This window comes from Ovis canadensis, chromosome 11 (genome assembly GCF_042477335.2).
Source record: "Ovis canadensis isolate MfBH-ARS-UI-01 breed Bighorn chromosome 11, ARS-UI_OviCan_v2, whole genome shotgun sequence".
Taxonomy (NCBI): Eukaryota; Metazoa; Chordata; class Mammalia; order Artiodactyla; family Bovidae; genus Ovis; species Ovis canadensis.
In genome coordinates this window covers 42,780,270-42,802,505 of record NC_091255.1, presented here as the reverse complement: position 1 = coordinate 42,802,505, position 22,236 = coordinate 42,780,270, and the positions used below count along the sequence as shown (strand labels likewise).

The window sequence follows — 22,236 nt, the reverse complement described above, 5'->3', positions numbered from 1 at the left end:
TGAGACGCGTGTTGGGCTCTTCCATGCAGCCATTTGAGGCTCTGTGAGCTTGGCCAGAGGGGCTTGGGCTCAACCTGGAACCAGGAGACTGACCTGGAGTGGCATCTAGCTTTAGTAACAGGCACCAGCTGGTCAGGGTTTTCTTTCTTCCAAAAAGCCTGACCCCTGGAGCCCTGTAATCTCGTGGATGGGCGGGGCTCCCGGGGCCCCTTCGGCCAGCAGTGGTCCACATGCAGAGAGACATCCTCAAGTGGAGGGCAGGCTCCCTGCTTTGTACAGACGGGGACGCAGGCGTGTCTAGGTGTCCCTGTGGGAGCTGTGGCTCCCACGTAACCCCATGTGGCAGACGAGCCAGGGAGGGCTTGGGGCCACATGGGCTTGGGGTGAGGCCCCCACAGCTGTGCCAGGCCCCTCCTTGTCCCATGTGTCCTGAGGCAACCCCCTCCCAGCTGGGACGTGGGGACAAGGCTGGAGGTGCTCTTGGGCACTCTGGTTGCAGGGCCAGTGGCCTCTGCGGATCAGGAGGGGCCTGCCTCCCAGGTGTTCCCATGGGCTCAGTGGCTCTGGAGAGGCAGAGGGCAGGAGACTGGTTTCCCCAAGTGCTGTTAGGTCACATGGTTCAGGAGCCGCTTGGCCTGAGTGCCTTCGGCGGTGAGCAACTATGATGGTAGCAACAGAACAGGCTGGGGGTGGGGTGGCCTTGGCCTCCTCCCTGTAAGATGAGGGTTCCAGAATACCTACTTCACAGGTCAAGGTGGGGTGTTAACCCAGTGCTGGCACAGAGCAAAGCGCCCTCAAACCAGTGACCGAGACAGACAGTCCAGTGTCTGTCAAAGTTGGGGGCCTCCGCAAAGTCTGTCCAGACAAGATAAGTCCTTTCATGGATTAACTTGCGAGCAACCCCTCAGGACAGTGCATCACATCCAGAGCCGACCCAGCCAGGGGTTTCAGGCTGAGCAATTACTAAACAGAAAAAGCCCTGATGGAAGTCTGCATGGGCACTCTCTCGCTGAGGCTGGACTGTGGCCTGCTAGGCACATCCACACTCAGGTCCCTGGGGATCTCACCAAGCCTCCAGACGGGGTTGTAGTCAAGGTCCAAGGGCCCTGACAGGCCAGGCTGGAGCCGGATGGGAGAGGGAAGCCCTCGCCTCTAATCCAGGACCACTGCTGCCCCTAGCCTGGTCCCCTCCAGGATGAGCAGCCTTCAGCCTGGTTTAAGTCACATACATCTGACACATTTCCATTTTTAAGTGTATTCTTTTATAATCAGGATAGTCTTTTAAATACTGTCCAAATTTAAAAAAATTAAAAAGTTAAAAACCCAAGTAACATGACCGTTTGGTGGCACTCAGTTCACTGAGGACAGACACCAAAGCTGGTGTCACCAGCCCAGTGCTCCCAAGGCTACCACGGGGCCTGGACGCTGCTCCGAGTGTTCTCAGCAAAGCCACCCACTTCCTGAGCCAGCAGTTCAGCTAGTGGGCCTCAGGCTCGCCTGCCTGTATGACCTCAGGGAACTTTCCAGGCCAACCCTGCACCCCTGCGCAGCATGAATACTGGTGGAGACAGGATGGTGCACCCCTGCCCTGCGGAGCAGGCCCCTCCCACCTGTGAGCTGAACACAGACGCAGCTCGGGAACCCGAGACACAGGTCTGGGGGGGAAGGTGGCCAATGCACCCTGAGGGTAGCGGGGCCTCTGCCCAGCGTCCTGGGAGGCCTGTGTGTAAAGCTCCCTCACAGTGTCTGCCCATCTGTGTGTGATGGTCTCACCACCTGGGCTGACAGCAACCCTGCGCCCAGAACCCAACCACCCTGTGAAGGCCCAGCCCAGGACCCCCAGTCCCACCCAGGATTTCTGGTCCTGGTGGGCACAGGGGCTCCCCATGGAGAGACTGCAGCCACAGCAAAAGCACAAACAACCCCACTGAAAAACAGGCAAAGGTCTTGAAAAGACCTTTCATTTCTCCAAAGAAACATGAAAGGCCACGTGAGTGGTGAAAGCACGCCCAACGTCAGTGGTCACTGGGAATATGCAAGTCAAAGCCACGAGATACCACTTCAGGCCCACGAGGATGGCAATATGAGCAAGGGCACGATAGCAAGGACGTGGAGAAAGGGGAACTCTGGTGAGAAGGTAAAATGGTGCAGCTGCTGTGGAGAGCTTAGTGCATAGAAGTAAATGACCCAGCAACCCCACTCTTAGGTGTGGATCCCAAAAAATACAGGTGTTCAAATAACTTGCACACGGAAGTTCACAGCTATAATGCTCCCAACAGCCAGATGGTGGAAACACCCCCATGTCCATCAACTGATGACGAGTGAACACGGCAGACTAGCTGAGTCAGAAAAACACCCAAGGCACCGATGCATGACCATGAGGGCCACCACAGGAGACAAGGCGCCGAGAGGGAAGCAGAGGGGGCCACGGCTCTTCATGTGAGATGGTCAGCCCAGGTGAAAACCAAAGGGACAGAGTGGGCTGGGCCATTGGGCTAAGACCAACACCCAGCAACCAGACGCTCCAGGAGCAATTCTGCACAGCCCGCTGTCCAGTCCCAGTGCGAGGGCTGCTCTGAAGGAAGTGTTTGGGGCCAGGAGTCCCAGAACAGGTTGCTGCTTCACCAGCCATACAACTCAGTCATGCTCAGCTTACTCCTGCTTATCATCTGAGCTGCAGAGCAAAGTCCACCGACTCCCGCTCAGCTCCATGGTTCTTGGGAGGCCGGAACAGCAGCATGTGCACCAGTTCTTCTCTGCCCCAAAGGACAGTGGTGGAGCTAGGGGAGGCCAGGGAGGTCAACACTGCCCAGTGTCCTGCCAAACTTCCCCAGACACTACACCATCACCTGCCAGGGTCAAGGGGCTGGATTCTTTACTGAGGCACCTGAGCTGTGGGGTGTCCTGGCTGCAGCTTCTTAATAAAGAGGCAAAATCCTTCCGCAGACACAACCTCCAAACAGGAGTCTCTCCCTGGCATCCCACCCTTTCTCAGGCCATCTGTGGATGGAAGCCCCTTGCAGACAGGGCCAATCTCCACCAAGGCGCTGACAGCACAGCCCCTGTGAGTCACAGAAGGCAGCCTCTGTGGCTTCTCAGCCGTAGACATGGCTGTTCCTGGGTCCCGCACACAGGGCCACTGTCCAGCAGAGAGATCTGGGCCTGGATTCAACACACAGGCCAAACCCCAAGAGCCGCTGGTAGCCCCTGAGAAACAACTTGCTTCCTAAGACATAAGGGCGGGAAAGAAGGTCAGGTGGCCCCCTCAGCCTGATGCTGCCTCATCTGTTCTGAGGACAGAAGGGACGGGTATGTCCAGGCTGGTGGCAAAGGCTGCACTTCCGGGGTTTCTTGGCTGCAGACCCCGTGTCTGAGGAGTTGGCCCGAGCCCTTTTGCTTCTGGCCTCCAGCCCCTGGGTTCCTCCCTTGCTTCCTGGCCAGAGGGGGCCTCCGAAGGTCCCTGTGGGAAGAATGGGAGGTTGCTGAGTGCAGACAGGAATGCCCTCCAAGAGCCTTGCCACCATGGTCTTGGTTAGGGGCCCATGTCACCTCATGTGCAGAGACGGGGACCTATTAGGAAAGCCGCCTCATCGCGTGTGGATGCAACAAAGACAAGCCGGCTGTAACCAACACTTGCTCCCACCTGCCATGCGAGAAGCCCAAGCTCTGGACCCTCCCTGTCCCTCAGGAGCCTCACAGCATGGACCTCCCCGTCACCCAGGACCAAAGATACCACCTCCTCCCAACAGGAGACCCTGACGCCCGCCGTGCGGGAGGTGGTCCAGCCCTGATGCCTCCTACAGACTGCTGCCTACAAGGCAGACGTGGGTCCCTTGGAACAGTGGTGTCTCCAACCCCTGGCCTGCACCCAGGCTCTGGGCTCTTCCTGTGTGTGCAGACCTGCCACGTATGTGTCAGGATCACAGCTGTAGGTTAACAGGAACAAGGGAAACAGAGAAGGAGCCTATCTTACTGAGGAAACAGGCCGAGAAACCACACCCAGTGGTTCAAGGACATACAACCGGGCTCACCACAAGGCCATTTGGTCTCTCAGACACACGACCAGGTATCTGCTGTGTCCCAGGATGGCCAGGTACCTTCAGGTACCGTATCTACCTTGACCCTCCGTCCAGGCAGTGGTTCTCCCCACACCCATCTGCAGGGGGCCGACCCAAACTGCATAACCTGGGGCAGGTTCCAAACGTCAGGGAGGGCTTCTGTCTTACTACACCAGGCCCCGACACAGACCCTGCCAGCTTCACAAAGGTAGGAAGGGCTCCCAGGTCAGGCCCGGCTGTGGGGATCCCAACAGGCCACGTGGCCAGTGTGGGCCTCATGGTCCCTGTCTGGGAGGCACGAGCACAACCACCACCCGACGGAGACAAGAGCAGCTGTGCATGGAGTGCTGTTCAGTGCCGGGGCATCTGCCTGGGCAGAGCAGGCTGCCCGTGACCTCGCGGGTGTGAAGTCCTGGTAGGGAGGGCAGCCCCACCCCCTCACCTGGGGCCACGTTCTCATCCACCCACTGGAAGAAGCCGCACTGCTGCTCACGGGGCTGGGCACATGTGTGGAACTGGCGGCCCTGGTTGGGCCCCTCCTTCTGCACGGTGCGTGTGACAGCCGGCTGGCCACACAGGCAGGACGTGCCAGCGCTGCCAGCGCTGCCGGACCTGCTGGACCCGCCCAGGAGAGTCCCGGAGCCCGGTGGGCGTCCCAGGGGGCCGCCTGGAGGTCTGGACGCTGAGGAGGGAGGCCCGGCTCCCGGGTGGCCGCTGTCAGCCCACAGAAAGAAGCTGCAGCCCCCGCCGCTGCACTTGTAGAACTGGCGGCCTTGGTTGGGCCCCTCCTTCCGGACGGTGAGCAGCAGGGCCTCCCGGCCACAGTTGCAGGTCACCGAGTTGCTCTCGCTCTCAACGGCGGGTGGGGGCAGCGTCCTGGTCAAAGCCTTCGAGGGCCTGGTGACAGGGGGCCGGGGCTGGCCCTGCTGGCCACTGTCCATTCTGTTCAGGGACTGGCTAGCCTGCAGGTAGCTGGAGGTCTGGCTGGCGGGCTGGCCGACTCGGGGGGCGCCCTGTGAGAATCTGAGGGCCAGGATCTCCCTCAGGGTCTCGTCACACCCGCCGATGCAGCCGACAAATTCCAGGGGCATGGTTGGGGGCAGGCTGCCTCGTTTAAACTTGAACTTCAATCTGTGAGGACAGAAGATGACAAGGCACTCAATCCTTGGGTTAAGAGTCTTCCCCTGGGTCCACAGGGGGCTGTCCCACACCCCCACCCCAGGGAAGCCACATAAGGCACAGCCACCTGGCCCTCCAGTCGTCACAAGAGGAAGGAGGGGGCTGGCGGGGGGTGAGCCCTAGGACCCAGTCAACCTCCCACACCAAGGTGCCTCTGAAAAGTGCCCGTCCTCGGGCCCCAGTGCAGCAAGGTCCAGGGCCTCTTGGTGTATGGCTTGGCAATGGCGCCCAGCAACACTCGGGCTCTGTTCTACTGTTAAGCCAGATGTTACTCTGGCAACATCGCAACACAACCTGTTCTCATTTTTTTGCTTTGAAAATAAATAAATTTTATCCTTAAGACCTGTTAGTATGCAATTGTCACAAATTAACAAATATTTTAAAACCTGCTTTCACTTTGAAAATGTGGTAAATCTTCATAAACATAAGTTCTCTGAGATCCTTGTGATTTCTGACACGTGACCAAAGGTCCAAGGACCAGTCCTGGGCATCCATCTCACCTGTAAACGGGGCGTGGCTGACACACTGGGCACACGCTCGCATCCCTGCTGGCCTCCAGCACACTGTCTGGGAACCAGACAGCCGACCGACACTCAGGGAAGCCCGTGCAACTGAGGTAAAACCTGGGGAGCAAGGCCGGGTCAGATGGGCGTCCCCGACCCTGGGACGGTGCCATCGGTGGAGACACTTCTGTCTGATCACAGGTGATACTCAAGCTTCTGGAGACATGGTCCGTGACACCAAGTGATGGGAGGCCCAGCCTGTACTTGTGTCCCTGAAACCCCCTCAATCACTGCTGATGCTGTCTCCTGATGAGAAACCACCAAGCCGCCACCAGCGCCCAGACTGAAGTGGGGCCTGGCTGCTCAGGGTGCCCTCCGAGCCCCGAGCTGGACGCGCCTCAAAGAATGCAGGCCTCACCCTCCTGCAGCTCTGTGAGGAGCAGACGGGCTCAGTAGGTCACTGATCAGGAGGCCTGTGCCACCGTCCACACATGGAGCATTGTCCATCCCCAGGGGACAAGCCCTGCCTCCACCAGCCCTCAACTCCCACGAGGCCTCACACCTCTGAGGCCACCATTTCAGCACCAGCACCAGGTCTGGGAACTGGTGAAGCAGGCCTGCTTTTAAACAGGACACAGAACCAAAGGATGGGCCTACATGGCAGTACTGGCTCCCGGGCGGGGGTGGGGGTGAGGCATAGCCAGACACCGACCCGCCACTCTTCCTGGTCTTGAGAACCATGTCCCGGCCGCACTGCGGACACTTCCTGATGGGCTCGGACACAGCCGGCAGGGCTTCCTGTGGGGCCACCTCTGCAGCTGCCCCGAAGTACTGGGACAAGGCCTCGTCCAACCTGAAGAAAACGGAGAGCATTTCAAGTCAGGCACCCACCATGCACGTGTGACTCACACAGCATTCTCCCACAAACGGGGCGGTGTGGGCCACTCGGCCTGCTCCTGAGGTGGCCGCTCCTGGGAGTAATCCAACTGCAGGCAGGTGCCCCTGCCTCACCACCTGCCCCATAGCAAGCAGACCTTAGGCCATGCACACACTCGAGTTGGTCTGGAATCAAGTCTAAATGGCTCATGCATTTCTTTTCAAAATTGGCGTGGGGTAAAAAAATGTGTTATTTCCAACAGAATACACAGACACGCTACCGGCGACGGGCACCCCCGAAGGCCCAAGAAAACAGGGCACACGCCCACACCTGGTGCACCCACAGGCAAACTGCCACCTGCTAACTCAGGATGGGATGGAGATGGCGTGTCTAAAGCCCAGAACGACTGGACCAGACCCTCCTGGTTGCAGCTGCGAGGCTGACAAGGCTCCGGGGTGAGGAGCCAAAAGAGGGGAGGAGAGAGGGGAGACTGCAGGCGGGCCGAGTGCCCGGCAAGGCCACAGTGCACGGAGCCCGTCCCCAGGGCCTAGCGGGCCGCCCAGCACTCACTTCCTGGCTTTGGCCACGGCTTCGATGAACACCTGCTTGTACTTCTGCACCTGCTGATGCAGGACCACCAGCTTGTCCTTCTTCCCCTCGCAGATGAGCTTCAGGTCAGCCTCCAGCTCGGCCCGCAGGTCAGGCTTGGACATCTCGTAGCCCATGGAGTCATAGCCTGCGGATAAGAGTGGTGTCGTGTGGCCTGGATACACTGTGGGGCTTCATGACCACCACCCCCAAAGCCCCCAGCTCCTCACCTTCCACGAGCCCCATGCCCAGGTGCCCAGGGAGAAAGCGCTTGTCTGGTGTAAGCCCAACATACATCCGGGCCTTGATGGTCTCAATGTGCTCGGCGTGCGTGGCATCCGTACCTGCAGGCCACTCCCGTCACTCAGGCTCATCCTTAGCCCCCAGGCCCACAGGCCCCTTCCTCTGCCTGGACTTCCTACTCCAGGGGACACACCTCCACTCAGAGCCAGCCATGCAGAAGCCTCGTCAGCAACCTCATCTCTCCTTCACACCGACTCACTCCAGCAGTCACGTCCCTCTGTAAACCCCTGTAAGCTCCTCCCCCACCTCCCTCTGCAGTGAAGGCTGGGGCCCTGACCCGCTCCACCTCTCCCTATAACCCCACCCCTTGTGGCACTGGTTGCCCTGGACTCAGCTGCCCTTAGAGCTGTGAAAACTGACAGGCAGCAGGTCAGTCACAAGGGACCCACCTGTAAAGCCTGGGCCACAGGACTAATGGGAAAAAGTATTCTGGCCCAGTTTCTTAAAAAAAAAAAAATCTGAGTTTTATACAGCTACGGGAAATACTTTAACAGAAGCTAAGCACGTGGTCATCCATGGAGAACCCAAGAGGCAGACTCAGATCGCACAGGGGCCCTGCACGTGCTGAGCAGGTGAACAAAGCCAAGCGTTAGTGCCAGAAAACCACCACCACTCTCGGTTGCCAAGCTGCCAACCACTGATGCTCCTGAAGATAAAGGTACCCGTTTTTACGTGGGTCTTCAGTTTTAAACGTTGGTACCTTGCTAAATGTAAAACAAAACCCAACAAATCCCTGTGAGGGCCAAGAACACTGGTCAGCGTGGCCCAGGTGAGCCTGAGTGATGGGGAGTACCTGTGTCCACATGTGGACGCACAGGGCTGCGGCCAAGGATGCCAACTGTGGCATCACCTGGACCCAGGGGTTCACGGCTGACACACTCTGTGCCCTGAGGCAAGTTCTTCACTGCTCCTGAGCCACCCTTCAGCTACAAAGTACGGAGGAAAAGACAGCCTCCCTTCAGCTAGGAAGTACCAGTTCCCATGACGACCAGCTACTGACCAATGCCGTGCTTCTCCATGAGGGCAATGAGGTCAGCCTCGGTGAGCAGCTGGGGGGGACTGGTCTCCCCATCCACCATCTCCACAGTGCTGGGCTGAAAGTAGGTGCCTTCCTTGTAGACAGGGAGGGTCTACAGGGCCAGAGACGCAACGGTCAGCCCACCTGGCCTGAGCCAGGACTAGGACGGTCCCCCGCCCAGATGCGTCACCTTGTCACTCCAGCGATCATACGGGTACACATCCAGATAGTTCCGGGCCAGGATCATGAGGCCATGGGCCACGAAGCGCTCCTGCGCGATGTCGATCTCCACAGTGGTCTCCTGGCCCTGGGCATCCTGGGAGCAGCAGGCCAGGAAGTGGCGGACGATGAGCTCGTACAGTCGCTGTTCATCCCCCTGCAGGCAGAAGAGGAACCCAAGCTCCTCCAGACGCTGTCTGGCCAGTGCTGCCTCCCAGCCCAGAGCGCCACACCCTTGTGCAGGGCAGGCAAATCCCCGCTGCTTGTGGGTTCAGGCCCATACACTTCACAAGTGGAGTTCCCTTCCCTCAAGACTGGAAACCAACTCCTCTGATGTAAAGCCTGTCTGAGCAGGAAAAAAGGTGAAAACAAGTTTCCAAGAGGGCCCGTGTATGCAGGACATGCAGAGTGAAGAAACTCAGGCAGCCCCAGACCTACCATAAACACAGGGTTCACGGCAACCTCTGCCCTTTCAGTAACTAGAGACACAGTGAGGCCCCCTGGCAGGAGCCTGTAAGACATTCCCACTCAGATCCCAAATCCTCCTCTAAGAACATCGGCAAGGGAGACGTGACATCCACACACATAGCCACTGTGCAAACGACTGTCGAATACAATCCTTCAAAGCAAACCCAGCGAATACAGCACACGCACACGACCATCAGACATCATGCTGCACGACCAGCCCGGTCTCAGGGGGAGAAGGTGGGGGCTGTGTGACGGCTCAGCGAAGGGCCGCTTGGTCCGCGGGAGGGTCAGGGAAGCAGTGGAGGGAGGGGACAGCGTGCGGCAGGGCCTGGATGGGCCACAGCCCCTGTGGGATCCCTCAGTGAAACCAGGCGCAGACTGTGGGAAGAGTGTTGATATGACATCTCTTCCCCACAATGAAGACAAATTTTCAGTCACGCTGTTCCTAAAGTCAGAGCCCACAGAGCAGATTGAACCCAGGCCTGAGCCCTGACCTCCCTGTGGGTCCCGCGGCAGTCGGCCAGGAATACCCACCTGCAGGCTGTCAGTGTATTTGGTGGGGTGGATGGGAGGGTGCGCTTGGTCAGACTTATTTCCATTGCGTGGGGTGGGGCCACCGCGCTCTAGAATGTTTCGAGCAAAGGCCCCCCAGCGTGGATCCGGGATCTGCTGCTCCACCAGTGCCGCCAGGTCTAGGTCTTTGGGGAAAATGTTCGTTTCAGTTCGAGGATAGCTGATGTACCTAAAGAAGGCCAAACACACACAATGAGAAACAGCTGAAGTGGTCGAGAAACTGAACTGACCTAAGGACACTGGTGACCCCAGTAGCAGCCCATCTGATCCAAGACATCGTGGTGCCCAACGCTGGGGAAGTCCCGAGACGAGGTCCCAAGGGGAGGAGCAGCAGGCACTCCTGTGGGTCACTCCCAGGGGTCAGAGCTGGTTCCAGGCAGCCCATTCCAGCCCCGCCCTCCCACAGGCACACAAGCGCCAAATGTGCCGCCCACCCCTGCCAGGGTCCCTGTGGCCCATCTATGAGAGGTCAGCAGCGGGATCTGAACATACTCTGTGGGTTCTTATTTTAGGTTGTAAGTGACTCTGACATGCCTTTTCCATCAGAAAAAAAGACAAGGCCAAAATCTCTCCATGGAGAGCTGGTGAGATCTAGACAGTCTGGCTTCCCCACGAGCTCAAGTTCTAAGATGCATCACCCTGATTTAGACGCATCAGACTCTCTTCCCAAATGAGCACTCAGGCTTACCCTTGGGTATAGAGCTTTTCTGCAATCCTCATGGTTTCTTTAGCATTTATCCTCAACTTCCGAGACGCCAGCTTCTCCAGCTCCTGTCAGACGTGTGGCAGAGCATGGGTCAGAGAACACAACATCCACACCCTCTTCTTCAGCACCCCTCGGCCATCACCCCGGCTGCGTCACACACATGTAAAAGGCTGTGCTGGGAAAGGATTCCGGGCCTGTCGGGCATTCAGGCCACCGCCCAGGGGTTGTCGGGCTCTGAGTGCAGAAGCCAAAATGAGTGGGTACAGGAGTGGACACACTCCTAGGCACAGGCAGTAGGGGATCTGACAAGGAAGGCTGGACAGGGGCGGGGCCAGGAACTGCGTTTCTAACAATGGCTAAAGGACTTATTCCGCTGCCGCAGTCTGGGACCTGCACTCTGGGGACACCATCCAGATCTTGGGGCCTCCCCTGGTGACAAACATCTGTGTAGGCATTCAGGGGGTCACCAGCTATCCTCTCCCTTGGTGGGGGGGGGGACCTCTGAAAACAATGCTGGCCACACGTCTGAGCATGTCAACCAGCAAGGGATGACACACTCAGGTCCACTGCACACAGCCTGTAACCCCCACTGCCCCTGCTGTCCCACAGGCTCCATCTTCAGAGTGACCACACCTTGGACTCTCCTGGAGAGTGGGGACTGAGAAGCGGCACCCTAAGGCATCCTGCTAGGCACCTTTTCCTGGGGTCACAAAATTTGAGATGCCCTATTTGGGGGCAGGTTCAAAAACTGGGTATACAAAACGAGGTTTACACAGATTTTGCAGAAACAAAGAAAATGCTTTTCCACTTCGGTGGAAAAAACTAGCTACTCCAATAACAACGCTTAAAAAAGACAGGGAAAACAGAGGACAACACCAAAACCACAGCAGCAACCACCTAAGGACGGGTCGGTGACTTCTCTCCCTGCTTGTTCCCCACACCCCGCACGGAGCAGTTACGTCATGTTTATTAGCTGCTCGAGCAGGTCCTGCTCTGGGGTCTGTTTTCCTTCCTGCGTGGCACCAGGAAGACAGATGCCCCTGGGCACCTTCTGCAGCAGAAGCCGGTGCCCCCCACGGACGCCAGGGCTCCCCCCACCAACTCCCATCCAGAACATACCACAGTGTCCAAAGCTTGAGGCCTCCACTTGCTCTTGGCTTTGGACCTGACCTCTACCACCGTCGCCCTGGGATCCTGGGAAGATAGGGAAAGCTGACGTCACCGTGACTGGCCAAGCATCTTCCCCAGCTATCAGGGCCTGCAGAGGACCTGCTTCTACCCAGTTCCCCAGCTTCCAGCTCCAGGATCTGTGGTTCCTGGCTGGCCTAGTGGGTCCTTATCTGCCTCTGGTGAGAGTGCACTGCTTGGGGACAGATTCCAGCTACACATTTATTAATACTCCTGGTTTCACCTGAAAGTTCTACAAGTCTTTCCTTCCACATCAAAACTGTTTTCATGGGGTCTTACCGGTGCCAAAAGCTAATGCCCTGAGATGCACGCTGGAAACTGCAGTCCCGTGGGACATGGGACAGAGAAGAGCAGCTTGGGAAGTCCCAGGACAGTCGTCCCAGATCACCACCTTCTTAGACCTTCTCACCTCCATGCATAGCTGGTAGAGGACGAGACACGCCGTGTGGTTGAAGAGACGATGCCTCTTCCAGCTGAACTCCACCACGCCGTCCCTGTGGTCATGAGTCACTGTCGGGGACACAGGAAGGCCATGACTTGGGGAGAGAGGCCCATCACAGGGAGAGCAAGAGCCACCTCAGACACATGACAAGGGGGCAAAGATGGCAAGGCACAAACCACCCCCTGGACCAGCAGCCGAGCTGCCCCACAGGTCCTGGCCCAAACCTCGGATCTTGTGGAAGACTTCTGGCACAAACGCCTGAATGGCTTTGAACCTCTCCACCACGAACCCCAGGGTGGGGAACTGGCAGCTGCCGTAGCTGATAAGCTGCTCCGCCAGCACCTCGGGGAAGATCTTCTGCAGCCGCAGCGTTTGGAACCTGGTGAAGGCCGCCCCTGGCAGAGAGGACGGACGGAAGGAGACACCGCAGATGGCAAGGTCACAGCTGGATGCGCGCCCGAGCCCTGGCCCCCCACCCTCACAGCCCCCTCCTCACCGATCCGCAGGTCCAACTCCTGCCTCACATCCACGGCGTCGCTCACTCTCTGGTCGGGCTCCGTGAGGTTTTCACATGCTGTCCGGACGGCGCGGGCAGTGATCTCAGAGAAACGGGCTCGCAGCACCTGCAGGCTGGGCTTCACTGAGAAACAAAAGGGGCACAGGGCAGGGCTGGTTACAAGGGCTCGCTGCTGCCAAACCACCCTGAACCCTGGCGGGGGTGAACCAGTCCAAGAGGCTGTGGTGTCCAGCTTCACTGGTTCAGTTAAATTAGCCATGTGCCGCCTCAGAGGGAAGCCTTGTGGTGGCCAGGCTGAGAGCTGTCAGAAACAGGGGCTGAATGCATCTCAGCCACCAGCTGAAGCAGCCTGGTGAGCCTCGCGAGAACGCCCATGTCCCTTGCTGTCTTGGGCCTTTAGGGAAAAGCACCCCCACTCTCTGAAGCCCAGCAGTGGCCTTCAAGTCACCCTCTCACTTACCTGAAATCATTCAGTGGATGTCAATGGTTATTTAATTTCCAGGTATCGTACAGCTTGGACCAAACAGGCAACAAGCCCCGGGCTGTGGTGGCCGAGCCCCTGACACACGGCTGGTGAGTCTGGCAGGGTGACCTGGGCTGAGCACCACCCACTGTGGCCTCAGATACTCACCAGCCTTGCACACGTGGATGACCTCAAACCCAATGTTTTCACCCTCTCTGTCACAGTCGGTCCAGATCACCAGGGCCTGGCACTGCCGGGCCTCTCGCTCCAGAGTTTTCTGAAATGCCCGGTTGGGATAAGAGGGTAAGAGCAGGACCTGCAGAGCAACCACCCGACAGCTCTGCACTGGACCTGCCCAATGCTGCCGAGGCTCCTCGAGATGCCAGCTCGGTGAGGCCTGTCCCCACCGGGTGCACTGAGGAGGCTAGGTCACCAGAGCAGCCAGCCTGCCCGGGAGCTCATAGAAGACGGGGTTTATATCACAACACCCACATGAGGAGCCCTGAAACTTGGCTCTAACACACACTTTCAGCTCTAGGAGTTCTGACCATGTCCTGGGTTTAAAAAAAAAAAAAAATCAACCCTGAATTGAGACTCATCCCAAGAAGGGCCCCTAGTCGGGAGTGGACCAAGGACAGGTGCCCCAACAGCCTGAGAAAGCAGAGCTCAGGACCAGACGGCCACTCAGGGGCTGCAGGCTCTCCCTCCAGTGCGGCCACAGCAGGAGCTGCTCTGACTGAAGCACGCTCATCCCCGAGATCTCCTCGGCGGCCACAGTCCACACGAATGCTCACCCGGGCCCTAGGCCACTTAGCCCAAGTGGCTTCGCCTCTACAGAATGGACGGGAGTGTTTTAAACCATGGTGCCTTGTTTAGTGGAAAACCTCAGTTCTAATGCCATCAAAATACAGAAATCTCTCCGTTTAATTACGTGGTGGTTATTCAACTGCAGGGTCACGCGTCTCCCAAGATCCTACCTTGATGTCTACAAAATTCTCTGGGCAGTACTTTTCAATTTCTGCTTCAAAGAGGACAAGAGGATTGCAGCTCTGCCTGGAAAGGAAAACACAAAATCCTAACTCAGCGCAGGAGGGAGAAAGCCATCCCAGAGCCCTGGTGGTGCGTCCCCCCCAGACACAGGCCCCGAGAAAAAGCCAGAGGACATGAGTGAGACTGTGACCTTCGGAGAAGCACTTCCCCTGGGGATTAACAGGATCTGCTGAGAAGAAATTCTGGAGCTCTTTCCTGCATATCCGCAACAAGGTAAATGCAACCCAAGGTCTGGGTGGAGAGTTCCCGAGTTGTCCAGTGGCTAGGACTTGGCATTTTCACTATACAGCCCTGGTTCAATCCCTGCTCGGTCAGGGGTCTGGGTATTTTGGGGAACACACCTGAAAGTGTGTATTTATTCTAAGCATGTGGTGAAAATTCACAGCAAACAAGTTAATCCTAGGTCACTGCCATGGTATCTGCTGTTTGTGTCTTCCTAGATTCACAGGCTGGAATCCCAACAACTGTGGGACGTTGCCAGAAGGTGGGGCCTCCTGGAAGCCACTTGAGCTCTTATAAAGGACCCTGGCCGGCTCTCGAGACCACCCAGCACTCCAACCTCTGGCCTCTGTAAGTGGGAGAAATGTGTTTCTGTCCTGCACAAGACACCCACCGCCTGTGTTTTGCTACAGTAGCCGAATGGACTCAGTCATCTTACTGCTGTAAGTTACCTAACACTGACATGCCTCAGACTTCCCGTGATGCTTTACAGGTCACTGTAATAATCAGAATGTTCTGCCCCCAGGGATTGAACTGACCATTTGCGAAACTGCATCCGGAAATCATGGGCCAGCAAGTGTCCTGAGACTGAGGTCATTACCATGGTGACATTCTGAATGAGGACAAAATTCACATTAGTCTTGTTTTTCTTTAAACGTCAAACTTTTTATTTTGAATTGGGGTACAGCCAATTTAACAATGTTGTGACAGTTCAGGTGAACAGGGAAGGGACTCAGCCACACACAGACGTGTATCCATTTCCCTGCCAAAGCCCCATCCCATGCAGGCTGGCACATAATATTGGGTAGAGTTCCACGTGATACACAACAGGTCTTTGTTGGTTATCCACTTTACATCAGCCTTTTAGCAATTAGATTTGCCAAGTCAAAGTAGGGAACTTGTATAACTTCTATCAAAGAGAAAAAAAGTGGTTGTCGGAGGGTGGGAGGAAGGGAGGATGAATGGGCAGAGCACAGGGGCTTTGGTGGCAGTGAGAATACTCTGCATGGGGTCATAACAGTGGGTACAGGTACACATTCACGCAAACCCACAGAATGCACAAGAGCGGGGTGAACCCTAATGTCAACTTGGGACTCTGGGTAAAGATGATCTCATGTATCCTGTCAACTGTAACAAAGGTGCCATCCGAGGGGGTTGTTGGGGGACTGTGTTGAGGCAGGGTGTGTGTGGGAAACCTCTGTACCCTCCTCTCAGCTCTGCTGTGAAGCTAAACACACACACACACCCTCCCCAAACCAGCAGATTGAAAAGAAATAAACAAATACAGCTCTTCAAAGCCAAAGCCATAGTGATATGAACACCATTCTAATTCTGGCTCCATGATGCCTTTTATATTTAAACGACAGTACACTAGCTTGTCTCGTCATAGACAGCTAACATGGGGACCATGTTTTATAAAAAATAGACTTCCTTAAGAATTATAAAATGATAACCTGTCACCAGTGATCTTTAGGTCATAGAAACAGTTTTTCTTAAAAGACATTGTATTGTCTACAATGGTCAGGCTAATCGTCCTTGATTAAATAATTCTAAAACACAAGCTCTCTTTTCAGCCATCACTAACACCCCAAGAAATGTACAGCAAGACGGTACGTGGATCCAAAAGCACCCTTCAGCCACAGGATAGAAGCCCTGCAGCACCTACCTGGCCACACAGATGATAATCAAACTCATAGATCTTGTTGAATCTTGAAAGTCCTTCCCTCTAGAAAGCAAAACAAAATTAGAAAAAATCTATAAAGCACATAAAAGACAAACTGACTCCTCACATAAGGATCTAGCAAACTCCTGCAGAATATTAAAAATGCAACAGAACTTCCTAGAGATAAATATGAGGCGAGATCACTAGGCCCATTTGTGAAGTGGCCCCTCCACACTCAGGGAAAAGCAGGGACCTGGTCATGTCCACTGCGGTCAGTGAACATGTTTCTACAGGTGAGACTGGACTTGTCCAAGATCATGTGACAATTACTCCAGACAGGATTATGACGTGTCTCATCAGTTCTCTGTTCTTCACACACATCTCTACTTCCCAGCCATACAACTGCACCAACAAACTGGGGACCGTGGGCAAGTCATTCACCTTTCTGAATCTCACTTTATTCTGAGTAAAGTCATCTATAAGGTCCCTCTGGCTTTGAAATCCAGCGAAGCTGTGAGTCCCAGTCAGGGCTGGGAACCAGCCTACACCTGCTTCCTTAGCTGTACTTTTCCGTGAATGAGACCCTCTCAGAGATCCCAGCCTTCAGAAAGGTGTTAAAAGTAACTACATGTGTGTTTCACACCAACACAGCAAAGACAAGACACAGGCAAAGTGGGACTCTGGGAACCTGCAAGCACCAAGAAGGAGTGTGTCTAGAACATTCTCCCCCAGCCTCACACGAATTTTCTGTATGGAATGAGTGCAGATCCCTTCAAGGCACAATGGCAAACTTAAAGTGGGAATTTATTTTCATATCTGATACTCGAGTTCACTGGGTCTAGTGCCATTGCTGCTAAGTCGCTTCAGTCTTGTCTGACTTTGTGCAACCCCACTGACAGCAGCCCACCAGGCTCCTCTGTCCCTGAGATTCTCCAGTCAAGAACACTGGAGTGGGTTGCCATTTCCTACAAACTGCAACTGCTGGTTAAGCCCGTTTAGTCCAGAGAAGAGAAATAGTTGAATCAGCAGCATTTCTACCTCTTTCTAAGAACGCATTAAAGCTTCTCAGACAAACTCCTGCATGGGCTCTGATACGTACCAAGGCCCAGGCTCTCTGGCTGCCACAGGCTGAGTCCAGCCAACAGCCTGGCCCCAGCCCAGCCCCCGTCGTGTGTGTCCATGGTCCTCACTCCCCTGGGAAAGGTCTGGAAACTGTGTTCTAATCCTCTTCCGGAGGATGACCTGTCTAATAAGATGTGTGAGCCCCAGGGCAAGGCTCTTCCAGGCAGTCTCTGCCAGTGGACGGTCCTGAGGAACTAAAACGTTTTGCTGGCAATTCAAACTTGCCCCTGACCGACTCCCCTAAATTCCCAGCTGAGGACAGCTCTCAATTATGCATGATTCCATTGTCTGGGTGAGGTGCTCAGGAGTGGGCTGCTTAAATTCCAGCAGAGTTCTGGAGCCTAGAGAAAGAAGAAAACCGCGTATACAGACCAAGAAGGTGGCTTCAGTGATCTCTCTGCAGAGCCATCCATGTCATCAAAATTAGAGAAAACAAACTTCCCCCAGACGCCAGAGCAGTCCCTGTTCTAAGCACTCTGCAGGAAATGATAACGTTGCTGCCACTGAATTTACAGGACTTCTTCTGAATATAAATCCTCAAAGATCTATGAGTTACTAACAGTGGTTACTGTCGGAAGTGGGGCTGCTCTGCTTATACACATTTATGTTCTCTGAGCCATCTTCAGTAGTTACTACCGTTTAAGCACTACTGTTGAGGAAAAAAAAGATTTTATTTTAATCGTGAACTTCTCTCAAACATATATATGTTTCTACATACGAGTCTTTTCCATGATGAGTATCTAATTACCTATCATACTACAACTTGATTTTACCCCCTGGTGCTGTTACTTGTTACTTCCATTCTTTTCTATTACTAAGCTGCAAAGGCCATCCCCTGATTCTGAGCTCTGAGTGTGGATGTCTGGGCTCCTCCTTCAGAATTTACATCCCTGAAAGGCAGGGATTACGTCATGGGAAGAAACCCCTGTGTGACGGCTAAATAAGTGAACAGACCCATCTCTGTCTTAGAGAGTGACACACAGGGGAGAGAGGGACAAGCAGCTGGAGGACGTGATCCAGGACAGAGATCCCCAGCATCAAGAACTGTGAAAATGCATCTGGAAACAGAGATAGAAATGGATGGAGAGGAGCCTGAGGAAAGACTTCACAAAACAGGTTACTTTACATCACACAGAAAAATTAACCCAAAATGGATCAATGACCCGAATATAAGAGCTAAAACTCTTAGAAGAAAACACAGGGGCAAACCTTCATGATCTTCAGTTTGCCAATGGTTTCTTAGACATGATAGTAAAAGTATAACCAACAAAAGGAAAATTAGATAAACTAGACTTCATCAAAATTAAACTTTTCTGTATCAAAGAACACTATCAAGAGAGAAAACCACCCACAGAATGGATGATAACATCTGCAAGTCATACATCTAAGAAGGACCTAGTATCCTGAATATAAAAAGAACTCACAGCTCAATAACAAAAAGACAACTCAAAGCTGGGCAAAAGACATGGACAGACATTTCTTCAAAGGCGACACAGTGGCTAAGAAGCATATGAAAAGATGCTCAGTGTCACCAGTCACTTGAGAAGCACTAACTAAAACCACAAGATATTTCACACCCACTAGTATGGTGATGGTTTTGACTATGCCAAAGCCTTTGACTGTGTGGATCACAACAAAATGGAAAATTCAAGAGATGGGACTATCAGACCACCTGACCTGCTTCCTGAGAAATCTGTATGCAGGTCAAGAAGCAACAGTTAGAACTAGACATGGAACAACACACTGGTTCCAAATCGGGAAAGGAGTACATCAAGGCTGTATATTGTCACCCTGTTTATTTAACTTATATGCAGAGTACATCATGAGAAATGCTGGATTGGATGAAGCACAAGCTGGAATCAAGATTGCCAGAAGAAATCAATAACCTCAGATATGCAGATGACACCACCCTTATGGCAGAAAGCAAAGAAGAACTAAAGAGCATCTTGATGAAAGTGAAATAGGAGAGTGAAAAAGCTGACTTAAAACTCAACATTCAGAAAACTAAGATCATGGCATCTGGTCCCATCACTTCATGGCAAATAGATGGGGAAACAGGGGAAACAGTGACAGACTTTATTTTTTGGAGGGGCTCCAAAATCACACTGAAGATGACTGCAGCCATGAAATTAAAAGATGCTTGCTCCTTGGAAGAAAAGTTATGGTCAACCTAAACAGCATATTAATAAAAAGCAGAGACATTACTTTTCCAACAAAGGTCCATCTAGTCAAAGCTATTGTTTTTCCAGTAGTCATGTACAGACTGAGAGTTCAACTATAAAGAAAGCTGAGTACCGAAGAATTGATGCTTTTGAACTGTGGTGTTGGAGAAGACTCTTGAGAGTCCCTTGGACAGCAAGGAGATCCAACCAGTCCATCCTAAAGTAAATCAGTCCTGAATATTCACTGGAAGGACTGATGCTGAAGCTGAAACTCCAATCCTTTGGCCACCTGATTCAAAGAACTGACTCACTTGAAAAGACTGTGAGGCTGGGAAAGATTGAAGGCGGGAGGAGAAGGGGACGACAGAGGATGAGATGGTTGGATGGCATCACCAACTCAATGGACAGGAGTTTGAGTAAACTCTGGGAGTTGGTGATGGACAGGGAGGCCTGGCATGCTGCAGTCCATGGGGTCACAAAGAGTCGGACACGACTGAGTGACTAGACTGACTGAGGATGGTGATAACTGGGATTCCCAGGTGGTGCTAGTGGTAAAGAACCCGCCCACCCATGCAAGAAACTTAAGAGAAGGAGTTCAATCCCTGGGTTGGGAAGAACCTTTGGAGGAGGGCATGGTAACCTACTCCAGTATTCTTGCCAGGAGAATCCCACGGACAGAGGAGACACAGACACAACACAACTGAAGCAACTTAGCACACATACAGAACAGTGATAATTCAAAAAAGAAAAAGTGTTGACATAATATGAAAAACCTAGACCATCAATGGAGAGAATATATAATGTTTCAGCCACTGTGGAAAATAGTTTGGCAGTTCCTCAAACAGTTAAAGATAGAATTAACTTATGACCCAGCAATACCACTGCTAGGAATTTACCTCAAAGAACTGAAAACGGGTATTCAAATGAAAATTTGTGTGTAAGTGAACATTTACAGCAGCTCTATTTCCAAGAGCCAAAAGGTGGAACCAACCCAAATGCCCACCAACTGATGAAACGATAAACAAAATATGATCTGTCTATACAATAGACTATTATTCAGCTGTAAAAAGAGATGCGGTGCTAACACACGCTACAACGTGAAGCTTCCAAAAATGCTAAGTAGAAGAAGCCTGACACAAAAGGCCATGAATCTCTTCATATGACATATCCAGAACAGACACATCTTTGGGGACGCAGGGCAGATTAATTAGTGGCTCCCAGTGGCTGGGAAGAGTGGGGAAAGGAGCGTGACTGCTTAATGGCTACGGCATTTCCTCTTGGTGTGTGATAAAACCCGGAACTAAATAGAGGACAAAACTGGGGGTGTAGTGAACACTGATGAACTGTACTTTCAAGACAGTTGATACTCACCCATGAAACATGTGGCTCTCTCATCCTCTCTTGCTATGCCCACTGGCTCCTTCCCCCAGCACCCCACGCTCTCATCTTTCCAGTTTTGAACTTGCCAAGCTGTTTCAAGCCAGTGGTTGCCCTGTGTACATGTGGTTCTCACTGCATCTCTTTTTACAGCTTCAAGACTGAGGTCAAATGTGCACCTAGAAGTGCTGACTGAGGGCCTGCTGTACTCCACACACATGTTGGGTATGAGGGATACAGCAGGGGACCCAACAGCCACAGCTCTTTCCTTCAGAGCTCAGGGTCCATGGAAGGGGGGCGGGGACTCGGATGAGATGAGCAACTTGCACAGCACATTATGGAACTGTAACCAGGAGGTGCCTTCCAAGTAGAAAGGGACACAGTGACAGTTTATCACACTGCACCCTGACCCTTCTGGGGGAAAGAAACGTGAAGAAAAGGTTCCCCGAAGAAGAGACACTTAAACGGAGGCCGAAGGATACGGAAGATAGCTGTGTAGACAGGCCAGTCTCAAGGAGCCTGGAGCCCTAGGAGTCGGCATAGTCTGGGGCTGGTCACCAGGACACTCAGCTCTGGGAAAAGGTGATGCTGTCAGCCAGCACCCGTACAACCTCTGCTCCAGTTCCCACCACCTACAGGCGAGAAGCAGAGGCCTGAGGACCCTGAGATATAAGAGAAAGGAGAGCAAGGGACTTCCACCCGCGCGCTGAGAAATGTCCAGAAAACCATTTCGAGGCCCACTTTTGTAACTGAGAGAGTCCTGAACAGCTTGTAAGGCCTCCGGTAACCCCATTCCCAAACCTTTTCACCGTCTCTCTCCTCTGCGCCTCCCGTGGTCCAGAACAGACCCGAGCTCCACCTCGCCCGGCGGGACAGGCACTCGGGCAGGTCGCCCCGTCGGATGCACCCAGACGGACGACCGCTCAGGCTCCAGAACAAGCCGGGGGAGTTCGGCCGGCGGTTCCGCGTCTCAGACCGGCTTGGCACCCGCCGCCGCGCAACGCAGACCCAAGTTCTCCAAACAAACTAGACATTACCTCCGTTTCTAAACGCCCGTCGGTCGCAGCAGGCGCCCGGACGCCCTGCCCCGACGGCGGGGACGCCCGGAGGGAGCAGCAGCCGCTCGTCCCCGTCCCGCCCGCCCGGGGACCTCCTCACCCGCCGCATGCGGCCGCCGGACAGCAGGTCGGCTATGCCCTTGGCCGCGTCGTTCTTCTCGGCCACGCAAAGGATTTTCCGCACCCCTCGCAGGGCCACCTCCATGGCAGCGCGAGTCAGGGCCCGAGCACCGGGCCGCGGCAGCCCCCGAAGAGCGCGGCGGAGGGCCGGAAAGATCATCCCCGGGCCCAGCGCATCTGTAGCGCCCGCCCCGGGAACCGGGAATCTCCAGCAGGCCCGCGATCCCGCGCACAGCCCACTTCCGGCCGCCTTCCAGCCACTTCCGCCAGCGCTAGTCGCACAGCCCCGTGAACTACAACTCCCAGGCCGCCCTGCGCGGCAGCCTCACTTCCCTGCCTTCCCGCTCCGCTCTCGGGAGACGC

General features: G+C 54.3%; 1 protein-coding gene across 4 annotated transcripts; it reads right to left on the bottom strand.

The window, feature by feature from the left end:
- Positions 1–1,239: 1,239 nt before the first annotated feature.
- On the bottom strand, positions 1,240–22,165 carry TOP3A (DNA topoisomerase III alpha). 4 transcript variants are annotated; one of them, XM_069542973.1, is made up of 19 exons: positions 21,854–22,165; positions 16,038–16,097; positions 14,911–14,984; positions 14,080–14,155; positions 13,271–13,379; positions 12,619–12,762; positions 12,347–12,517; positions 12,090–12,190; positions 11,612–11,686; positions 10,475–10,557; positions 9,748–9,955; positions 8,717–8,902; positions 8,509–8,638; positions 7,436–7,549; positions 7,188–7,353; positions 6,453–6,593; positions 5,738–5,860; positions 4,501–5,189; positions 1,240–3,460 (listed from the first exon to the last, which is right to left on the bottom strand). In XM_069542973.1, exons 1-19 carry the CDS (start codon positions 22,031–22,033, stop codon positions 3,282–3,284), a joined length of 3,009 nt encoding a protein of 1,002 aa, XP_069399074.1. In that variant the 5' UTR covers positions 22,034–22,165; the 3' UTR covers positions 1,240–3,281. The 4 variants fall into 4 exon arrangements, with proteins under 4 accessions (XP_069399074.1, XP_069399075.1, XP_069399071.1 ...); XM_069542974.1 differs by having other exon boundaries at positions 13,100–13,379; positions 21,854–22,121; XM_069542970.1 differs by having other exon boundaries at positions 21,733–22,086.
- Between the last annotated feature and the right edge of the window lie 71 nt (positions 22,166–22,236).